Source organism: Sphaeramia orbicularis, chromosome 12 (genome assembly GCF_902148855.1).
Source record: "Sphaeramia orbicularis chromosome 12, fSphaOr1.1, whole genome shotgun sequence".
Classification (NCBI taxonomy): Eukaryota; Metazoa; Chordata; class Actinopteri; order Kurtiformes; family Apogonidae; genus Sphaeramia; species Sphaeramia orbicularis.
Genome location: NC_043968.1, coordinates 12,335,776 through 12,358,661, shown reverse-complemented (window position 1 = coordinate 12,358,661; position 22,886 = coordinate 12,335,776). Strand labels below are relative to the sequence as shown.

General features: G+C 36.3%; 1 protein-coding gene across 1 annotated transcript in view; it reads left to right on the top strand.

Annotated features, from left to right (window-relative positions):
* The first annotated feature begins 18,233 nt into the window (after positions 1 to 18,233).
* Positions 18,234 to 22,886, top strand: part of LOC115430264 (laminin subunit gamma-1-like) — a 312,548-nt gene continuing 307,895 nt past the window's right edge. Inside the window, exon 1 of the mRNA XM_030150206.1 lies at positions 18,234 to 18,780. Coding sequence (XP_030006066.1) covers positions 18,396 to 18,780 — 385 coding nt within the window. The 5' untranslated portion in view covers positions 18,234 to 18,395. The remainder of the gene's footprint in view (positions 18,781 to 22,886) is intronic.

Below are 22,886 nucleotides of genomic sequence, written 5' to 3'. Positions count from 1 at the left end.
CTGCGAGTCTTGGTGCAACCGAGCTCTCATCGTGACAGCCAGCTGCACCAATCTAAGGCATGAAGGGGGTAGGTGGCAGATGGGGTGGGGGCTAAAGGAGGTACGCCGCTAAGAGAGACAGGAGAGGGGGTGTAGGGATGAGAGGTAAGAAGCAGAAGGAGTAGGAGTAGAGAACGGAGGAGTTGATTTGGAAGTATTACATGGAGCTGGGGGAGAGAAGACAAAAGTGAAGTGGTAAATAAAAGACATAAAAGAGCACTGATGCACAGGAGAGAACAGGAACAGAAGGAGGCAAAGCAGAGAAGAGACCAGACTGACAATAATCGCTTTTAAAACAATCATGACAGTCAACAACTTATGTGTGTGATTATTTGCTTTGGTATAGATTCCAACTGAGCTGCTCCAGATCACTGAGCCTGTTTACATGACCATGAAGATCCCAGAACTGAGAGTAATCAGAGTACTGCAATCATCCGATCATATGAATTTACATGCACTAGAGCCTGACCGATATGGGATTTTTGGGGCCGATGCCGATATTGGGGGCTAAAAAAAAGCCAATATCCAATATATTGGATTGGCCGATATCCGATATTGGCCGATATATGAAATAAGAACATTGATCTACACAGGATATAATAATCTTATATTAGATAATTGTGGACAGGTGGATAAACAGTTGCATAAATCTTTGTTAATCTGACAGATATAATTAAACAACTTTCAAATGCAAACTATGCAATCACAAAAATAACACTGGGTTACAAAAAAATGTTTTTTTGCAAGTTGTCTAGGTTTTTTCAACTGAATTAGGACCATTTTGCACCGCTAAATCCAAAAATGACATCTGTTTTTCTCAATCAGGTCAGGTTTTTTTGCTAATTTGATTTGGAAAAATTTGATCTTTTCACAAAATTGATTACATTTTTGTGACTTTATCAGTTGATTTTTTTTTATATAGTTCTCACCCAAAATAGGTTTTAAGAGAAAAAAAAATCATTTTCTAACAGGATTCCTGTTTCGGTACAATGGTGTATTCACCGCAGATGTAGCAGAATATGTCAGGCTTATTTTTGCAAGATCTTCTAGTCGAAGCCATTTCATTCACCTGTAATATTAAAAAAAAAAAACAATCATAAATTGGCAAAAGTCAAATCTTCAGAACTCGTTTATTGCAAGAAATATGAAAGAATTTTGTATCATATGATGTGAAAATGCCCATAAATGTAAGCAAAAATGTTAAAAAGCCAATATGTAGCATAGTTCAGAAAGTTGACCTGATTGAGCAAAATTAATGTGATTTTTGGATTCAGCACACCAAAATTATCCTAAATCAGCTCTAAAAACTTAAACAATAAATTTGTTGTTGACCAGTGAAATTAGAGCAAAACATATGACTGACCGCACAATTATGTTTTCACTCACAAATTTGGATGTGTCTGCCTCACGGCGCTACAACTTCTTATGTGGACTAAGGACTAAACTGAGCATGTGCAGAGGGAATTAGGTGAGTCCTAAGTTGTTCCTGATTGGAGCAATTGCAAGAGTTACAACTGACCTGTGTTACAACTGTCCCCAGTCTCCCCTACACTATTAACACCCAGGTGTGCCTGCAGAATGAAACTGTGAGGTAGACAGGAAGTGCACGGACATGGGTGTGTGTGTGGGGGGGTGAATACTTCATAAGACGAGGGGGGGCGTCCATGATTTTTGCCGGGGGGGGGGATAAGCAGTCCATCCTTGTCAGAGCATGCGAGCAGGGGGTGGAGCTCCATGATTATGTGTGGGGGGTGATAGCGTCATTATCCGAGCAGGAGTGAAAGTGAAACTAACTCACTTTAAAGTTCCTCTTATTCTCCGGGTAGCACACACACACACACACAAAAACACACACGAGCAGCGAGCGACAGAATCTCTGCGCAGCAAAAAGTTCATATATCGGCTACACACTGGCCGATGTTGATTAATTGGTGATACGATATAATCAGCCCGATTAATCGGCCGGTCGATTAATCGGTCAGGCTCTAACATGCACTTCAGAAATATGATAATCAGTAAACCCTGTTAGACGTCTTAGTCCAGGGGTCTCAGACTCATTTTCTTTCAGGGGCCACATTCAGCCTGATTTGATCTCCAGTGGGCCGGAGCAGTAAAATAATAGCATAATAACCTATAAATAATGACAACTGCAAATTTTTGTCTTTTTTTAGTGCAAAAATTTTTTTTATAAAAATACTTATTTTTGTAAACTATCAAAAAAAGGAAAAAAGAAAAAACTGAAATTAAAAAAAAAAAAAATTGAGAAAATTTAGTGCAATTTTAACAGTATTTTGCCTCAACTTATCATTTCTACATGTGCATTATCGATCAGATCTAAAAAGACACTAAACACTTAGTAACAGGGAGGAAATAGTTAAAATTGCACCTCCTTTTCTTTAGACATTTCAGGTTGTTCATATTTGTTCAGGTTATTCACATTTTATTGTTACAGGATAGTTTGTAAATGTAAATATTTTCATAATTTAATGTTATTTTTTTAAAACAAAGACAAACATTTTAAGTTTATATTATTTATAGGCATAATGTAATATTATTTTTCTCACATCAAAGCAAGAAAATCTGGAGTCATTATTTTTTGTAGGTTATTCTGCTGTTATTATTTGACTGTAGATCATATTGGTCTGTATGTGGAACCTGAACTAAAAGGAGTTCCACAGCCTTGAATGTGGAATTTTTGCACTTTGCAAATTCATCCCACGGGCCACATTGGGACCTTTGGTGGGCCGCATTTGGCCCCTGGGCTGCATGTTTGAGACCCCTGTCTTAGTCCATTATAGGGTTTCTTTGGGAGTACGCATGTCCGTTGTGACATTAGATCAGTGGTTCCAACCTTTTTTGGCTCGTGACTCCATTTTAACATCACAAATTTCTGGCAACCCCAGAGATTCAAAACAGAGCCTTTTTTTTTTTTTTTTTTTGCTAAAATGAATTTGTTTTTGATCATGTAATAGTTTACTATACTATGTTGCAAATAAATGTTAATTTTAGACGACATTTAGTCTATGTAATGCATATTATTATGGATGGAGGCAGAAAAGCCAGGTGTAGATTACTGCACAAAGGGAGAATTTTATTTTCCTTGGTCAGGATATGTACCGTTTAGTTAGTTTAGTTTATTAGTTTGATGCCCATTAGCTGCTGCATTCCACAGCAGCTACTCTTCCTGGGGTCAACAACACAAAAACAAAGCACCACAATTTCCCACAACTCACTCAACAAACAGGATGTACATACACTCAACACAACACAAAAAACAAAAATCAACAACAGCACACAACACAAAACAATTACAATAATAATACCAACAACAACAGAAAAAAAGAATAAATAAACGAAAAATCAGATACAAAAAATAAAAACAAAAGAAAAAAATAAAAACAGCTCCACAACAGACAAAAAAACAAACCGTCTAGATGATATCATTATAGGATGTGCAGTAGCTCAGACAGTTATTCTTGGGTAAATTCTCAACCTTTTAGAAAAACTAACCGCTTGAATTTCTGAAATTAAAAGTTGTGGCAATGTATTCCATGCCACCATTACCCTGTATTGCACACTACCCTGTGTACAGTCAGTCCAGCTTGGATTTACAAGGCTGACAATTAATACTGGACAAACAAGAAGTCAAACTATGAATTATGAAAGAGCTGCAGCATCTGAAACTGACCACAATGAACATTTGACAGATAAACAGAACCACAGTGCTTCAGTTTCAGCTTCAGTTTGTCTTTTATAGATTGTGATCATTTCTCTCAACTCACCATACATTTTTTATTAGCAAGTTTTTTATTTTTATCTATTACTAGAAATTCCAGGTGACCCCATTTGAATTCCAGGTGACCCCACATGAGGTCCCGACCCCGAACAAACAAGAACTCAAACTATGAATTATGAAAGAGCTGCAGCATCTGAAACTGACCACAATGAACATTTAACAGATAAACAGAACCACAGTGCTTCAGTTTCAGCTTCACAGTTTGTCATGTCTTTATATATTGTGATTGTCTCTCTCAACTCACCATATATTCTTTATTAGTAATTTTAAGAATTTTTATCAATTACTAGAAATTTCAGGCGACCCCATTTGAATTCCATGAGACCTCATGTGGGGTCCCGACCCCAAGGTTGAAAAACACTGTATTAACCCTTTCATGCATGAATTATCAGAATCTTTGTCAAGATTTTTTTTTCCTGAGTGTTTTCATTCCTCTTTAGGCATGAAAAAAACAATGTGATTGAATTTTTAAAAATGAACCTATTTTTTTACAGAGTTACAAAAATGTCCACTCAGCTGGACACAATGTGTTTAAGTTTTGAAGAAAAGAAACATGTATTTAACCCTTTCATGCACTGTGGTCACTACAGTGGACAGTTCTTCTCCAGCTGTTCTCTTCTATATTCATAGGTTTTGTTGTTTTAGTTCCATATGAGCCAACACAGTGGACACTTATGCAACATCCCATAATACACTGCAATTCATACCATTACTACAACTTTGCTGTTCTTGATAAACCTGATCTGCACTAACATGTTTAAGTGTAAATCAGTTGTTATTTGTCAGACGAAAAGAGTTGTTTTTTGCATATTATATGAGGTAATAATTAGCATTTGAGTATGGTAAAATGTGAGAAAACATCAAATTAGCAGCTTTAAAAATGTTTTTATTTCATTGTTTTCATTTTACTTTCTGATATTGGGTTTTAAATATATATTTCTTTACTTAAAAAATTAAATGCATGGACATTTTTGTAACTCCATGAAAAAAAAAACTGAATCGCAATTTTTTTTTTTATGCCTAAGGAGGTATAAAAACACTCCAGAAAAAAAAAATCTTGACTAAGGTTCTCATAATTAATGCATGAAAGGGTTAAAACCTATCCTCAGAAAGTGATATACTGTGTGAAAACTATGAAATGAAAACATTTTTTATGCAGCTAATCTGATGTTTTCTCACATTTTAACATACTCTAACCCTGTAACGGCAAACATATCATATTTGATACATGAGTTTTGAAGCCCTCTACATGAGCAGTGTGCTATTTTTTTTTCTTAAAAAACCTGATGTATACAATTAGATACATGCAATACACAGATAATCCACCAGGGGGGAGGAATTCGTTCACCAGAGGCCTTTCCAGTGACACTACAAGATTGTTATTAATGAGGAAGAAGGAAGAACTTTGACAATTTTAAAAGGAATTACCAATTTGTTAGACATGTTTGTGTTCTATTATGTTTTTGTTTGTTCAAAAATAATAATATTTGAGCATTGAGACCTGATGGATCAAACATGATACAAAATTGAAACTCATACATGGAAACTGATATTTGAAAAAAAAAAAAAAAAACATTTTTGGGATTGTTCAGAAGGACCAATAAAGGCTCCAGTTTCAAAGAACTGGAATTTTCTGTCAATGATTTAATGGTTCAGGCTTTACAGGATTAATACTAGTTATTACTCACTTCATGGAGATAATATGCAATAATAATAATAATAATAGTTAGGGCTGTGCAATTAATCGAAATTCAATTACGATTTCGATTATTACACGCAACAATTACAAAAATTATGTAATCGAGAAAAAACGATTATTAATTTTGAGTTGTTTTAATTCACGCGCACGCAAGCTCCCATGAGCTGCTCTGCCCCGCCCCCCTCTAAGCTACAGCTGCCTGCTAGCCGGCAGGTCCACCCCAAGAGGAAAGTTGTACCTAGCGGTCTGGAAAAATGGCAGGACAATCACAGCAGAAGTGCTTGGTAAACAAAAAAGGCAAGTCAAATTCAATTGTATGGAATGACTTTGGGTTTGATGAAGAAGACGAAGAGCAAAAACACATCACGTGCAAAAAGTGTTTCGTAGTTGTGTCCGCACCGACCGCTAACACAACAAACCTTTTTAACCATTTAAAGTTTAACCACCGCCACCGTTATCATAATCTTATGAAAAACTAAAACACATAAAAACAACTTCGTCCGCAATGCAGTCTTCAGTCTCCAAATCTCTTTACACTGCAACTCCCGTATTAACCTAACCCTAACCCGTATAACCCTAACGTACGTATTCTAGATGGCTGATGTAAACAGAAGGCCTGAACTGAAACCTCACAGCACGCCACTGAATTTACTGTTTCATACTACACTGAACATACTTGAATTTATAATTTGCACTTTACGTGAGTTTTTTTTTTTTTTTTTTCTTTAATTGCTACAGTTCTATGGCAAGTCTATAGCAGTTTAATTCCAGTGCACTATTTATTTACAAAAGGAAACATACTTGAATTTACAGTACACTTATTTGCATTCAAAGATTTTTTTGTTTCATACAAAAGTGAACATACTTTGTTTTAGTGGTTAAAAGCTTTATTTATGTTTAAAGAGTATATTTTACATTGCTTTGCAAGAAAAAAATAAACAACTTTAAGGTTAAAAAATAATCGTTTTTAATAATCGTGATTTCAATTATTGCTAAAATAATCGTGATTTTTTTTTTCCTATAATCGAGCAGCACTAATAATAGTTTAAGAAAATGGTTAATTACAGTCTGATAACAATTAGCAATTGATTTACACTGAAACATGTTACTGCAGATCAGGTTTATCAAGAACAGCATAGTTACAGTAATGGTATGAATTGCAGTGTATGGGATGATGCATAAGTGTCCACTGTGTTGGCTGAAACGGAACTGAAACAGTAAAATCCATGAATATACAAGAGAACAGTTTTGAATGGCTGTCCACTGTAGTGACCAACGTGCATGAAAGGGTTAAACATTTTAGATCAGTAGTTGTAATCAGCAGATATTTGTCACAGGTGGATTTTTGGTTAAACACATACTGTGAAAACAGAAAACTGGAACGACTACGCTTCAACAAAGAAAGTGACACATACTGAAAAGTTGGAAAAGGGTGAAAAGGCAAATTCTCCAAATTCTTTTCAATTGTGACATCAAGTCAGAAAAGTGCAACTCTTTGTATACTAGATGTCTGTATTCATGGCCTGCAGCAGCTGGAGTGAACCAGCCCATATGAAGTCCACAGTGATTCTGACATGTCCCGTCTTCTATGTGTGTGGTCTGTCTTCATTCCTTAAAGGAGTGCATGTGGTTGAGTTGTCTAAATGGTTACAAAACAGCGGGGGGTCCCAAGCAATAATATTCCTTCGGGTGCCTGGCAGACGTTGCCTTCTAGTTTGGGCCGGCCTCATGCTGAGCTCATTCATCCAGTTTAAACACTGACCACCGTTTGGAAGTCCAAGCTACAAGTTCTGTGGTCGGATTTTCCTTCATCTTTCTAAATGAGTCACAGGTAAAATAATAATAATAATAATAATAATAATAGTAACTAGATGTGGTAGTTTTTATGCTGCTGTCTATTCATGCATGCAGTACCTAGGGGTGTGTATTGGCAACAATCTGGTGATAAAATACAAATCACAATACTGTGATCACAATATAATATATCACGATATATCATGATACTGTTAAAAAAGCAATTTTTTTTTTGTTTCTTTTTTAAAATGATAATTTCCTTGAAGAATTGAATTACACCAGAAATATGCACAAATACTAAACACATTTTTACTTGACCACAACAGCATCTAATGTTACATCACAAAATGTTCCTGTGTTCAAACTTAAATTATGTTTTACAGACATTACAGTTTAAGATCCTGTTCAAATGTTCATATTCTATTAGTTCAGAACTAACATCATAACTTTATTTTTGTGCAATCCCAGCAAATGAACTAACATTATTTAATAAAAGAGTGTTAAATAATAATAAATAAAATATAAACAAAAAATAAAAACAAAAACACAAAACTGAACCTCCATAATATTTACCTCCGCCAAGGAGGTTATGTTTTTGCCAGGGTTTGTTTGTTTGTTTGTCTGTTTGTCTGTCCGTTAGTGTGCAACATAACTCAAAAAGTTATGGACAGATTTGGATGAAATTTTCAGGGTTTGTTGGAAATGGGATAAGGAAGAAATGATTAAATTTAGGTGGTAATCGGGGGTGGGGGGGCCCACAGGGGGGGCACTGATCAGCCTTGGCGGAGGTCTGCGCTCTCCGAGTGCTTCTAGTTGCATTTGAATTAGTACCGAAAATATCGATACAGTACTTTTTAAAATTGATACAGTATTGTGAAATGAAACCGATATTTTCTTACACCCCTAACTGTAACGCTTTTGTCCAGCAGTCAATGCCAAACAGTTCTGGCCATAGCAACGTGATTGTAAGGCTATTGTATTCCAAAATTACTAATATCTCCCAAAATATTGGTCCTATTAACTTACTGTTTTCACTAGTCTGTTCCTTGACCAAAAATACAGAAGTATGACCAACTGCAGCAGTCAGCTCTATCAGGATTTTGTGTGAATTCCCGAACACACACACACACACACACACACACACACACACAGAGACCACTTATAATATAGATAATTCTGAGTCTCATGACCAAGACAGGTAAACTGAACAGCTGCCCACAAGAAAAAATGCTGCGAATTTCTGCAGCAAAACACACTTCTGTTGGTGTTGTCGTCAATATGTATATCCTCCTGACACCCAGAAATGCATTTTTGTCCTCTATAGGGGACAAGAATCTCACAGCTTTACTTAAAACAAAATAATTTTTAAAAAAAGAAAAACAAAACAAAACTAGAAGCACTCGGAGAGCGCAGACCTCCACCAAGGCTGATCAGTGGGCCCCCCCACCCCCGATCACCACCAAAATTTAATCATTTCTTCCTCATCCCATTTCCAACAAACCCTGAAAATTTCATCCAAATCTGTCCATAACTTTTTGAGTTATGTTGCACACTAACGGACAGACAAACAAACAAACAAACCCTGGCAAAAACATAACCTCCTTGGCGGAGGTAACAAAACACTGTCCACTGCAAAAGACATTCCATAAAAAAAAAAAAAAGAAACAAAAAACATTGCATTATGCTGTGTCCAATCAAGGCAATTCTTTAATGTTAAAAAAAAAAAAAAAAACTTTCCTGGGTCTAAGGAGGTTAAAGATACATATATACAGTCGCGGAAAATATCTAGACCACCCTTGTTTTCTTCAATTTCTTGTTCATTTTAATGCCTGGTACAACTAAAGATACATTTGTTTGGACAAATATAATGATAACAACAAAAATAGCTCATTAGAATTTAATTTCAGAGCTGATATCTAACTATTTTCCATGTTTTCTTGATAATAACCAAAATCACTTCAGTTCTTCCATCAATATCTATGGCATTGTACTGACAAAAACAGTGCTTTTAGGAATTCCATGTTTTCTTTTCTATCCGTTTTAGTCACATGATACACACAGGGGTTAGTACTTGTTTGCCTAACCATTGTTTTTGATGGTCTAATAATTTTTTCCACGACTGTAGAAATATAAAGCTCTAAATATACAAACATATAAATATATATACCTCTGAATATACACCAAATATACAGAGTAAAACACTCTATTAAGACACAAAAATAAAACAGCAATTTGTAAAATATGTACAAGACAATATATTATCAATATGATAATTAAAGAAATATACATAATAAGAGTGCAAAAATATGTGTTGTGTATTAAGGAATCCCTTCGGTTAATAAAAGTCTGTTTATGGTTTTAGTCTCATCCACATTCAGCCAAACGACATTTAAGCCCGGCCTACTCTTACACAAAGCCAGCCACTGATTCCGCCGCAAATTGATGCGGTTCCTTTTACAATGTCCCTGCCTGAGTACTGACAGAGCCCCAATAAATCAAGGCAATCACAAGGAGATATGGGAAAGACTTTGCAGTAAATCCCACCAGGATCATAAATGTACTGCATCTAAATACGTCTGTCCACACTACCTGTCTCTCTTTTTTTTTCATGCTGCCAGGCATAAGATTGGTTCCTTTCATTGTTTTGCAAGGCTATATTTAGGCTTTTAATCACAACATATTGACACAGAGCGTTAGTTTATTATATTCTAATACAGTGGTTTCCACCCTTTTTTGGCTCATGACCCCATTTTAACATCACTAATTTCTGCCGACCCCAGACATTCAAAACAGAGACTTTTTTTTTTTTTTTAGCTAAAATGAATTTGTTTTTGATCATGTCATGGTTTGCTATACTATGTTGCAAATAAACATTAATTGTAGATGATATTTAGTCAATATAATGTATATTATTATGGACGGAGGCAGTAAAGCCAGGTGTAGATTACTGCACAAAGGGAGAATTTGATTTTCCTTGGTCAGGATATGTACAGTCAGTCCAGCTTGGATTTACAAGGCTGACAATTAATACTGAACAAACAAGAACTCAAACTATGAATTATGAAAGCACTGCAGCATCTGAAACTGACCACAATGAACATTTGACAGATAAACAGAACCATAGTTTCAGTTTCAGACTCACAGTTTGTCATGTCTTTTATGGATTAGGATTGTCTCTCTCAACTCACCATATATTTTTTATTAGCAATTTTTTAAAAACATTTTTAGCAATTACTAGAAATTTCAGGTGACCTCAAGGTTGAAAAACACTGCGTTAGACTTGAACTTCCTGTTATTGTTTATTTCTGCTCATGTTTGACTGCCAGTTCCATTTTGTAGGAAATTGAAATATTTTTACACATGCGCAGATATTAAAGGATGAAATAAGTCAGATTAACAGGTGTACATGTGCAAAGACATCAAAGTGTTGGGGAGAAATCTAGATGTGTTAATTCGATTTCTTGTAATGAGATTACTGCTTTTTATATGATAAAGATACATCTTTACCGTCATTGCATCAACTTTGTCCACAGTCCAACGACATCGAAGTACTGCCCCAGACAGTGCCGAAGAGAAAGCATGCAACAACAAAAATACAGCAAAATATCCGCAGAATAAAATGTCACTTGAATAATCTGATAAATCCAGAAATCGGATAATGATCGGAGTATTATTGTCTCTCTCAACTTACCATATATGTTTTATTAGTAAGTTGTTATTATTATTATTATTATTATTATTATTATTATTATTATTATTATTATTATTAATTCATTAATTTATTTTAAATTTTATTTTATTTTATTTATTTTATTTTTTTATCAATTACTAGAAATTTCAGGTGATCCCATTTGAATTCCAGGCGACCCCATGGTTGAAAAACACTGTTCTAATTCTTCTTCCAGTGCTTTTTTTGCTTGAAAATTAAACAAATATAGAGATGAGTCAGTGAGAATTACAGGATGTCTCATCTTATTTTCCACTACACTTGAAACAAACACCAGGAAACCAAATAACAGTTTGCTGTAAATATGAACAATATTGAAATATGCACATCCAAGAGACTGAGCAACAGCATATAATCACTTATTCCTTATAACAAACACTTTCTATCCACTGTATCAGGATATACTTTTATTCCTGGTTAGATCACAGTATAATAGGCAACTGGCTGTAAAGGAAATAGGGCTTTAAAAATAAATGGTCAGTTTCACTAGCGACTAAGGAAAAGTACACATTAGAATGACAAAGCCAATCATTAACAATGTGACTCATGGCTTGAATGTTAACTGCAATGCAGCACTAAGGTAATTCTAGAGGCTCGCATTGGCACACAAGGGTGCATCAGCAGACACTAAAGACATTCAAGGGCCTTTAGATTCACCCACTGCCCACTAATAGGCAACCTACGTACGTCTTTGAGTGAGAACAAGTTGAGCCCTGAATGAAAATGTATTTGCACTGCACTTAACATTCTGGACTTTATAATCAGTCTTTTTGTGGCCATAAGAATGACTGTACAAGTGGGTAGTTCACAGGCTATTTTCCACTGGCATGCACTGTTTAATAGAAATTTATAGTAAATATTACTTAGTTAACCCTTTATCGGGCAAGTGTATTTTTGGTCATTTCAAGACAGTGACAGCAACAATTACAGTGAGGACAGTGAAGCAATAATAGGTCCAATGTGGTCTCCAGGGTCTGTAAGGTCCACCTCTGCATGAACAGGGAGTGTACCTGCTTTGTTAGGTACCATGAAGTAATGGTACTAATGTAAGGCACAGGGGTGTGACGAGATCTCAGGAGGCGATATCGTGAACATATTTCTTGTTTAAAGGCGGCCATACACTGTGCGATTATTTCGATCGTTGCACGCAGCTCCATCTCAAACTGTGCGAATCAGTCGTACAGTCAGGCTCACGATTCCTGTTCTCACACTGCACGGACCGACGCTCGTATGCAACCTGACTGCTCACACTGTAGGACCATACACCACAGGACGCACGACACGTTTGAGTATTGTATCCGGAAATACAACGTTAAAATACCAAGGAATCCGTAAAAGTGCATAGACGATTGTGCATTGGCATGAGCCACAAAATGGTAGTACTAAACAGAAACCAAAGAGCTGCTTTGGTAATATGTGCCATTATCTGTGAGGAATCAAAAAAGAAGAAAAGACAACGATGTGTTTGGTGCAGGCATTGGTTGTCCAGACGTGGACAGTATGGGCTGTCATCCTACAGCAAAGAGAACTAGAGGTAAGCTGCAACAGCTAAACTGCACTAGGACAATAGCCAGCTACTGTTAGCTTGTACGCTACTGTACCCATCTTTGTTTGCACATGCACAGTGTGAGAATTTGAGGCACATCGGCTCGTGGCACTGCTTTGACAGTGCGATACACTCACGAGGAGCGAGCAGGATTTCAAACAGCTCCGTTTTCCTTGCGAACACACGATTGCTGGTCGTGAGGTGGTCGTGAGGTGCTAATCGCTTCTCTTTACCCCATGTACACTGCACGGAGCACGACACACGATTGGAGGCACATCGGGCCCAATCCCAGAAATAGTCGCACGAGTGAGAAATCGTCTCTAAACTCGCACAGTGTAAGGCCGCCTTAAGTGAAAAGCTATCTCGCGGGCACAAGGCAGAAGCCGAACAGACTGTGAGCTACCCAGACTTACAGGTAGGAGGCAGGTGAGGTACGTCATGGTTAGCGATGGGAATCAATAAGAATTTAACGATTCCGATTCCATTATCGATTTTGCTTATAGATCCAATTCCTTATTGATTCTCTTATCAATTCTCATTGGGTGAAGGAATAAAAGAGTACAAACAGGTGTGTTTGCATGAACTGTCTTTTATATTTCCATCTGCACAGAAAATATAACATATACAATACGTACAAATAATAATAACAGATGATGCCAGGCCTGGTTTTTGGGGGGGGGGCACGTACAGTGAAACTAAAGACGCTTCACTAATTCCTCTATTGCCACATTTCCACTACGTGAAACCGGTTCTACTCTGGCCGCCTCCCATTGTTGTGCACCTCATTTCCTTTCCCCTACCCTCAGAAACTTGTATTTGAGGGGGTACGATGTTTGTTGCCCGCACTGGAACCGGAACCAGGCTCGGATGACGGCCTGGTGTTCACTCTGCCACTAGATTCACAAGCGTCGCTAAGTAGCGAATCAAATATGTGACATTCCTGTAAATGATTCACATGCTGTGGACAAATGTTTGAACATATTGGAGGGATTCCACCCTTTTGAAGAAATGGAAGCTTTGTCAGTGTTCCAGTGGACCTGGTGTCGTCTGTTTAGACCATTTCTGCGTCAACGCCATGTTGGCTATGTTCTGATCAAAACAATGCAGCGTACACATGACGTCATCGTGCATGCACAATGAAGGCGGAATCGATAAGCAGAATCGTTAAGCAGGCAGGCAAACGATTCCAAGGAATCGCGCTACTGGGAACCAGTTCTCAAAAAGAACCAGTTCTCAATTCCCATCCTTAGTCGTGGTACTTACAGAGAACCCCACTCCCCCATGTTACAATGTTGCATTTATTGTTAGCACTTAAAAAAAAAAAGAAAAAAAAGAAATACACTACCAGTCAAACATTTGTTCTCTCCTTCTCATTTAAATGACATGAGATGGACCACAGAGGTCCAACTAGTGCTCAGCATCACTGGGAACTCCTTCAAGACTGTTGGAAAACATGTCAGGTGACTACCTCATGAAGCTCATCCAGAGAATGCCAAAAATCTGTAAAAGCAGTAATAAAAGCAAAATGTGGCTATTTTGAAGAATCTAAAATATAAAACATGCTTTGAGTTATGTCACACTTTTTTAATTACATATTCCATATGTGTTCATTCATAGTTTTGATGCCTTCAGTGAGAATCTACAATGGAAATAGTCATGAAAATAAAGACAAACCAGGTGAGTCCAAACTTTTGACTAGTAGAATATTTAATGTTATTTGTACAAAAAAGTTTAACAGTTAAAAGTTCATGTTTAGGTAACACATGGATGCAAGTTACAAAACATTTCAAAATGTACCTAACTCTGTTACATAAAAAAGTCAATTTGTCCAGTCATATATATTGTTCTTTTAGTTTGCTTAAAAGTAATGTGAAATTTACTTCTATTGTAGAAAACATTAGATTGATGGAACGCATGACTTTAACCCTGTGGCTCCAGGAGGAGGTGGGAAAAAGGCGTTGGAGAAAATGCACAGACTTTACAAACAGTGACAGACAACAGCATTTTTTTTTTTTTTTAATTTGTCTGTCTGTTAGCAAGATAAGTCAAAAAATTTTGGATGGATTTGGATGAAATTTTCAGGAAATGTTGATACCGGCACAAGGAACAAATGATGAAATTTTGGTGGTGATGGGGGGTGACTGATCTGTCTTGGCGGAGGTCTGAGCTTTCTGAGTGCTTTTGTAGTTTCTTCTTTTTTTCTTCTGATGTTTAAAAACCATCCCTGTGTGGTGTATCTGTAAGTTTGTCCTTTTGTGTGTGTGTTCCTTCTGTGAAATGTACCATATCTCACTGTAACAAACAGTTAACACTTGTTAAACACCATAAATATCCTGTAAAACCTTCTGTTGATAAAAACAAAACCCAAAAACAAACTCATATTAGTCCATTTATATTAATTATTGCAGTGATTTGCATCGACTTGTCATTCTTTCCCTTCTTCTCAGGTCATTGCCAAGTGTTCACCTTCACTGATAGATGGATTATACATGACCTTAAGCTGCCTGTACACATGAATTATAGAGGTATGCATCGCACTTTTCTTTTCTCGTGATGGCTGGGCCTTGAGCACATCTTGCTGAAAATGCACTGCTGTTCTTTCGCACCCCTATTTTTATAAACAAATCGTCCCTTTAGGTCACAGAACTCCCTTGAGCGACACATCCCTCCCTTTATGGAGATGACCCACGCCTGCTGAAATATTCTAGACACTTTTAGCACCTCCGGTCCTCCATTGTGAACCACTACAGTCAGCATTACAAGAACGTCCTGCTGCGGGGGCCAACTGCCAAGTACATTTATCACCATATCGATGATATTGTGGTTTCCCTTAAGTGGTGAATGCAGGTGCTTTTGTATTCACCACCTGAATACCCAAAGGTGTAACAACCTTTCTGCAGCTTTGTTTTAAACATATAATATAAAGTTTTCCCTATCGTAAGAGATCATCTTTCCTCAGTGTACTTCCTATCTTCAGCTGACGGTAGTGAATGAATGAATGAATGTTTTTATTTTTGTGTCTTGCATAAAAAAACATGCCCAGCCCTTACATGGGCTTGTAAGACACCAAAAATACAAACCAGAAATCAAATACCAGACAATAGGCGCAATAGATATGAACAAAACAAAATACTGACCTATTTAACCCTTTCATGCATACTGGTCATTACAGTGGACAGTTCTTCTCCAGTTGTTCTCTTGTATATTCATGGATTTTATTGTTTTAGTTCCATATCAGTCAACACAGTGGACACTTAAACATCATCCCATACAGTGACATTCATACCATTAGTGTAACTTTGCTGTTCTTGATAAACCTGATTTGCAGTAACATGTTTGAGTGTTGAAGGGGTGGGATTAAATAAATTATACTTCCTCCACTCCTTTTAAAATGTGCAAATGAAGTCATGTATATGTATAAGTTTTGTTTTCGTTTTTTGTTTTCTTCCATGACCTCTTACTACCTGTTTTTTTTTTTCTAAGGACTAAGTAAGATTACTTTGTCTTGTTGCATATTCAAAATAAACTAAACTAAATAAATAAATAGCTTGTTATTGTTACTAAACTGCAATTAACTTTTTTTTTTTTTTTTAACAAAAAAGTTTTGGGTTTTTTTTTTGCATATTATTTCCATGAAGTGAGTAATGACAACATAAGACACTGCATGAAAGGTACACATTTATTCCACAATATTTTTTTCACAATAATGTCACAATAATGATACTCAAAGTTTCAACCTTGTCATATGTTCTGGAGCACTGATGATGACAACATGAAATGGTTGTTTAGTTCAAATGTATTTAAATTAGCATTATTTGTTTGTAAAGCCTGGAAAAAGCAGCAGATGTGTTTGTTTAAACCTTTCATGCACGAATTATGAGAACCTTAATCAACATTTATTTCCTAAGTGTTTTTATTCCTCCTTAGCCATGAAAAAAACAATGTGACAGAAAATTTTCTTATGAACCTTTTTTTCATGGAGTTAAAAAAAAATGTCAGCTTGACACCATGCGTTTAATTTTGGAAGCAAAGAAACATAGATTTACTGATATATCTTGTTGAAACTATGAAATAAAAACCTTTTTAATGCTGCTAATCTGCTGTTTTCTCACATTTTAACATACTCTAATACTATTTATTATTCACTTCATGGAGATAATATGCAAAAAAACACAACTTTTTGTGGAAAAAAAACAAACAAACAACAACTGTTAATTACAGTCTAATAACAATTAACAATTGCTTTACAACTTAACATGTCACTGCAGATTAGGTTTATGAAGAACAGCGAAGTTACAATAATGGACCGAATTGCCATTTATGGGATGATGCATGAGCGTCCTTTGTGTTGGCTGATATGGAACTAAAACAACAAAACCCATGAATATACAAGAGAACAGCTGGAGAACAACTGTCCACTGTAGTGACTACTATACAGGGTGGGGAAGCAAAATTTACAATGAACATTTAGTTGTTTTTTCTCAGCAGGCACTACGTCAATTGTTTTGAAACCAAACATACATTGATGTCATAATCATACCTAACACTATTATCCATACCTTTTCAGAAACTTTTGCCCATATGAGTAATCAGGAAAGCAAACGTCAAAGAGTGTGTGATTTGCTGAATGCACTCGTCACACCAAAGGAGATTTCAAAAATAGTTGGAGTGTCCATAAAGACTGTTTATAATGGAAAGAAGAGAATGACTATGAGCAAAACTATTACGAAAAAGTCTGGAAGTGGAGGAAGCAACAAAAAACCTACCAAAGCTTTTATTAAAGCTCTCAAATCCAAAATCCTAAAGGATCCAACCAAATCCATGAGAAAAATGGCAATTGAACTTGAGGTAGCCAACAAGACCGTTAGAAATGCAGTAAAATATGATTTGAAGTTAAAATCTTACACAAGAACACCGAAACACTTGTTGACAACAGCAACAAATCCAACTTTAGCAATTTTTGGGAATCATGTTTATGGCCGCCTTCTAGCCCAGATCTAAACCCTCTGGATTCTGCTATTTGGGGCATTTTAGAACATGCTACCAATAGAACATCACACAGCAATGTCGACTTTCTTAAAGATACTATTAAAGAAGAATGGGAGAAGTTGTCACCCGAATATTTGAGGAACACTTGCGCAAGTTTCAGGAAGCGTGTGAAGGCAGTTATTGAGAAAGAAGGAGGACACATAGAATAAAAACATTTTCTATTATGTCAATTTTCTTGTGGCAAATAAATTCTCATGACTTTCAATAAATTAATTGGTCATACACTGTCTTTCAATCCCTGCCTCAAAATATTGTACATTTAGCTTCCCCACCCTGTACACGAAAGGGTTAATGTCCCAAAAATGCAACTCAAACCTTGAACCTTGTCATATCAAGATTTCAGATAAACGTGTCATCAAACAAAGAGGCTCTCAGGTCATCATATCGAGAACAATACAAAAGAAAATGTGATTCATTTTCCACTTCCCCCAAATCACACAGTCCACAAAGTCTGTTTTCTGTAGTACTTGTGTCAACCAGCAGGTGGAGAAGTTTCCAGGAACCGCCTTCCAGCACCCACCCCTGTCCCTCCTCCATCTCTCTAATGGGAAAAGTTCCTGCTCAAACTTCATTCCAGTCCTCAGAGGGAGAACATATGTTGGAGACTTAACAGACGCAAAGACGAGAGAGAAACAAAGCCCTCTAATTGGAGACTTCCTTTCTTGTGTTGGACTCCGTTCCTCATGTCAGCCTTCAGTCCTCACTACAAAGTCTAGGAACATCTGTGTGGGAAAAATAACTACAAATGGATACATCTCCCTCAGCTATGTGCTTTCTTTCTGCTCTTCTACTTGTGTTTTTACTCCAGTACCACCTTGTCCAGGCTGCGATGGACTCGTGCTATGACGAAGAGGGCACCCCGAGTCGTTGCATGCCCAAATTTGAGAACATTGCATTCAACCGCACTGTTGTGGTGTCAAACGTGTGCGGTATCACACCTGAGGAGTACTGCATGCAGACCGGATCAACCCGCTCGTGCCACATCTGTGACATGTCCGACCCCGAACGCAGCCACAACGCCAGCCTCCTGACAGACTTCCACAGGAATGAAGACCCTACGTGGTGGCAGAGTCAGTCCCTGTTCTATGGGATTCAGTACCCCAACTCTGTCAACCTCACCCTTCATCTAGGTAAGATTACAACTGGCATTAACCCTTAACCCTTTCATGCATAGTGGTCACTACAGTGGACAGCTATTCTACAGCTGTTCTCTGGTTACCTCCGCCAAGGAGGTTATGTTTTTGCTAGGGTTTGTTTGTTTGTCTGTCCGTTAGTGTGCAACATAACTCAAAAAGTTATGGACAGATTTGGATGAAATTTTCAGGGTTTGTTGGAAATGGGATAAGGAAGAAATGATTAAATTTTGGTGGTGATCGGGGGTGGGGGGGCCCACAGGGGGGTGCCACTGATCAGCCTTGGCGGAGGTCTGCTCTCTCCAAGTGCTTCTAGTATATTCATGGATTTTGATTTTTTTTTTTTTTTTAAACACATATCTTTATTAAAGTTTTAAGACACTACATATCTTTTCTGACATGAATTGGTAAGATTATGTAGATCTCTCCTGAGGATAAACCCCCAGAATCACAAGCCTTCCCCACAGTTTTCACACAATTTATCAGTAAATACATGTTTCTGTGTGTCATAAATTAAACGTGTGGTGTCCAGCTGAGTGGATATTTTTGCAACTTCATGAAAAATAGGTTCATAAGAATTTTTTTGTCATTATTACTTTTTTAATGTATTTTCAATTTTTTTTTTTTTTTTTAAATGTTTTTATTTAATTTATTTATTTTTTTCTTTATTTTTCAGAAGAAAATTTTCGATCACATTGTTTTTTTCATGCCTAAAGAGGAATAAAAACACTCTGGAAGAAAATTTTGATAAAGGTTCTCATAATTCGTGCATGAAAGGGTTAAAGAGCCATAACTATTTTTGTCACAACTTTCACATGATTTTGTTGTGTTTCCCAAGTGATCCATTGCATTTTTCAGTCAAAGTCAGGTATTTTCCTATATTTAATTCACTGCTCGTGTAGATCAGTGTTTTTCAACCTTGGAGTCGGGACCTCTAGTGGGGTCGGCTGAAATTCAAATGGGGTCGTCTGGAATTTCTAGTAATTGATCAAAAAATAATAAAAATAAATTAATAATAAAGCTTATACGGTGAGTTGACAGAGACAATCCCAATCCATAAAAGACATGACAAACTGTGAGTCTGAAACTGAAGCAGTGTGGTCCTGTTTATCTGTCAAATGTTCATTGTGGTCAGTTTCAGATGCTGCAGCTCTTTCATAATTCATAGTTTGAGTTCTTGTTTGTTCAGTATTACTTGTCAGCCTTGTAAATCCAAGCTGGACTGACTGTACATATTCTGACCAAGGAAAATCAAATTCTCCCTTTGTGCAGTAATCTACACCTGGCTTTTCTGCCTCCGTCCAGAATAATATACATTATATAGACTAAATGTCATCTAAAATTAACGTTTATTTGCAACATAATATAACAAACTACTACATGATCAAAAATAAATTAATTTTAGCCAAAAAAAAAAAAAAAAAGTCTCTGTTTTGAATGTCTGGGGTCGCCAGAAATTTGTGATGTTAACCCTTTCATACATAGGTCACTCCAGTGGACAGTTCTTCTCCAGCTGTTCTCTTGTATATTCATGGGTTTAGTTGTTTTAGTTCCATATCAGCCAACACAGTGGACACTTACGCATCATCTCATCTCCTGACATTCATACCATTACTATAACTTTGCTGTTCTTGATAAACCTGATCTGCACTAACATGTTTGAGTGTAAATCAATTGTTATTTGTTAGACAAGAAGGTTTTTTTTTTTGCACATTATCTCGATGAAGTGAGGAATTCATAGCATTAGAATATGTTACAATGTGAGACGACATCAGATTAGCAGCATTAAACATGTTTTTATTTAATTGTTTTCATATCCCTCTCTGATATTGGGTTTTAAACACGTTTCTTTACTTCAAAAATGAAATGCATGGATATTTTTGTAACTCCACAGAGAAAAAAAACTTGATCGCATTGTTTTTTTCCTGCCTAAGGAGGAATAAAAACACTGAAGAAAAAAAATCTTGACTAAGGTTCTCACAATTAATGCATGAAAGGGTTAAAATGGGGTCCCAAGCCTAAAAAACATTGGAGCTACTGATGTAGATATTTGTTAAAGTTCAGAGCAATTTAAAAGGTATCAAATCAAAAGGAAAGACAAAATGGGGAGAAAAAAAGGAAAATTGACTTTTTCCACTAGATATACCATTTTACTAGTTTTAATAGTGAATTAATGTTGTCGAAGATGACGATGTTTCCACGTTCACTACAGAGTCTTTGAATGTCCACATGGGTCATATCTGATGACCATGAAAAGACGACAGACTGTATTTTACCTCAATTATTTACGTGTGTTGATAGGATTAATAAATCAATATTTTTTTTAACTTGTTATATCAGTTGATGCTTTTGGTTGCTGGTGGCTGTTTGGGTCTTTATGGGTTAAAACTATAGAGCAAATGTGTATAAAGTAGTGTTAGATCAGCATTGTTAAACTTCAGCTTCAACATAAACATCTGTTGTTGTAGTACAACTTCCTCACTTAGGTGAGAACATATGGGTGCTTCTATGAAACTGGTCCCTAAAAACAGGACATGGGGGCTAAAAATTCAAACCAGATGTAGACTAATGTTAGGAAGCAAGTTTGGAAGCACTTTGGGTCTATTTTAAAAATAAATACTTACTGAGATAAAAAGAGACACTATTTTTCAGATAAAACACATTTTTAGATTTTTTAAAAATATTTTATTTATTTATTTATTTTACACAAAATTCTGTGTGTAACACGATAAAAAGCACACAAAAATTACACGCTACTATTTTTTCGGATATCTTTTTGTTCTTTCACAGGTACATTTTGGAAATCAATGTAATTATGCAAGGCAGAGTGTGTCACAAAAATGACCACTATTGCAAAATCCCTCACGATTTATTTGTGTTTAAATGGGCAGGTTCTGCATGTAACGCAAGTGGACACGATGGGTTCCACACAAAAACCTGGAAAGAGACTGAGATTCATGAAAAACTACTTGGATCCACACATGTAACACAGTGTCTTTATTTCTAGTGGTATATAAGACCATTTACAGCCATGTTTTCATGATCAAATGCACTGGCACCTAGGTAGCTTTTCCTGTCCCAATTTTGGTCCTTTTTTTGGCCCCAATATTTTACTAAAAATGCATTAATTTTGGGATGGCTCAGAGCATTTTTCTTTTTTTTTTTTTTTTTTTGCATTTATCTGAGGTCATCATTAGGTACATCCTGGGGGGAAGTATGTCTAAATTTGTCTTTTATTATTGGGTCTAAACAGTTAGAAAAGTGCCAGGTAGCAAAATGAACCTAGTTTCATGGAAGCACCCATACAGACCAGCAGGTATTAAACATATTAGATCAGCAGATGCTTCTGCTGGTGGTGGCTGTTTGGACCTTTATGGGTTCAGTCTGACTTTCAGCCTGCTCAGTTGCTTCATCATGTGAATTTTGGCAAGTGTGTGTTATCTAGTTCTTATAATGCTGTTTTTAATCTGTCTTCTCATTTCCATGGCTGATACACTTTTTTTGTTTGTTTTTTTGCTTCATCCTGCACTAGTCCAGAAACATCAGTAACAGATGTAGCCTTCTTCTGACTGTAAATGATAGATAGACAGACAGACAGAATGATAGACTGAAAGACAGAATGATAGATAGAAAGACACAACAATAGACAGAACGATAGAATGATAGAAAGACAGAATGATAGATAGAAAGACAGAACAATAGATATAAAGACAGAATGATAAATACAAAGACAGAACGATAGAACGATAGAATGACAGATAGAACGATAGAACGACATATAGAACGATAGACAGAACAATAGATAGACAGAACAATAGATAGACAGAATGATAGAACAATAGAACGATAGATAGAGCGATAGATAGAACAATAGGACGACAGATAGATAGATAGATAGATAGATAGATAGATAGATAGATAGATAGATAGATAGATAGATAGATAGATAGATAGATAGATAGATAGATAGATAGATAGATAGATAGATAGATAGATAGATAGATAGATAGATAGATAGATAGATAGATAGATAGATAGATAGATAGATAGATAGATAGAACGATAGACAGAACAATAGATAGAATGATAACACGATAGATAGA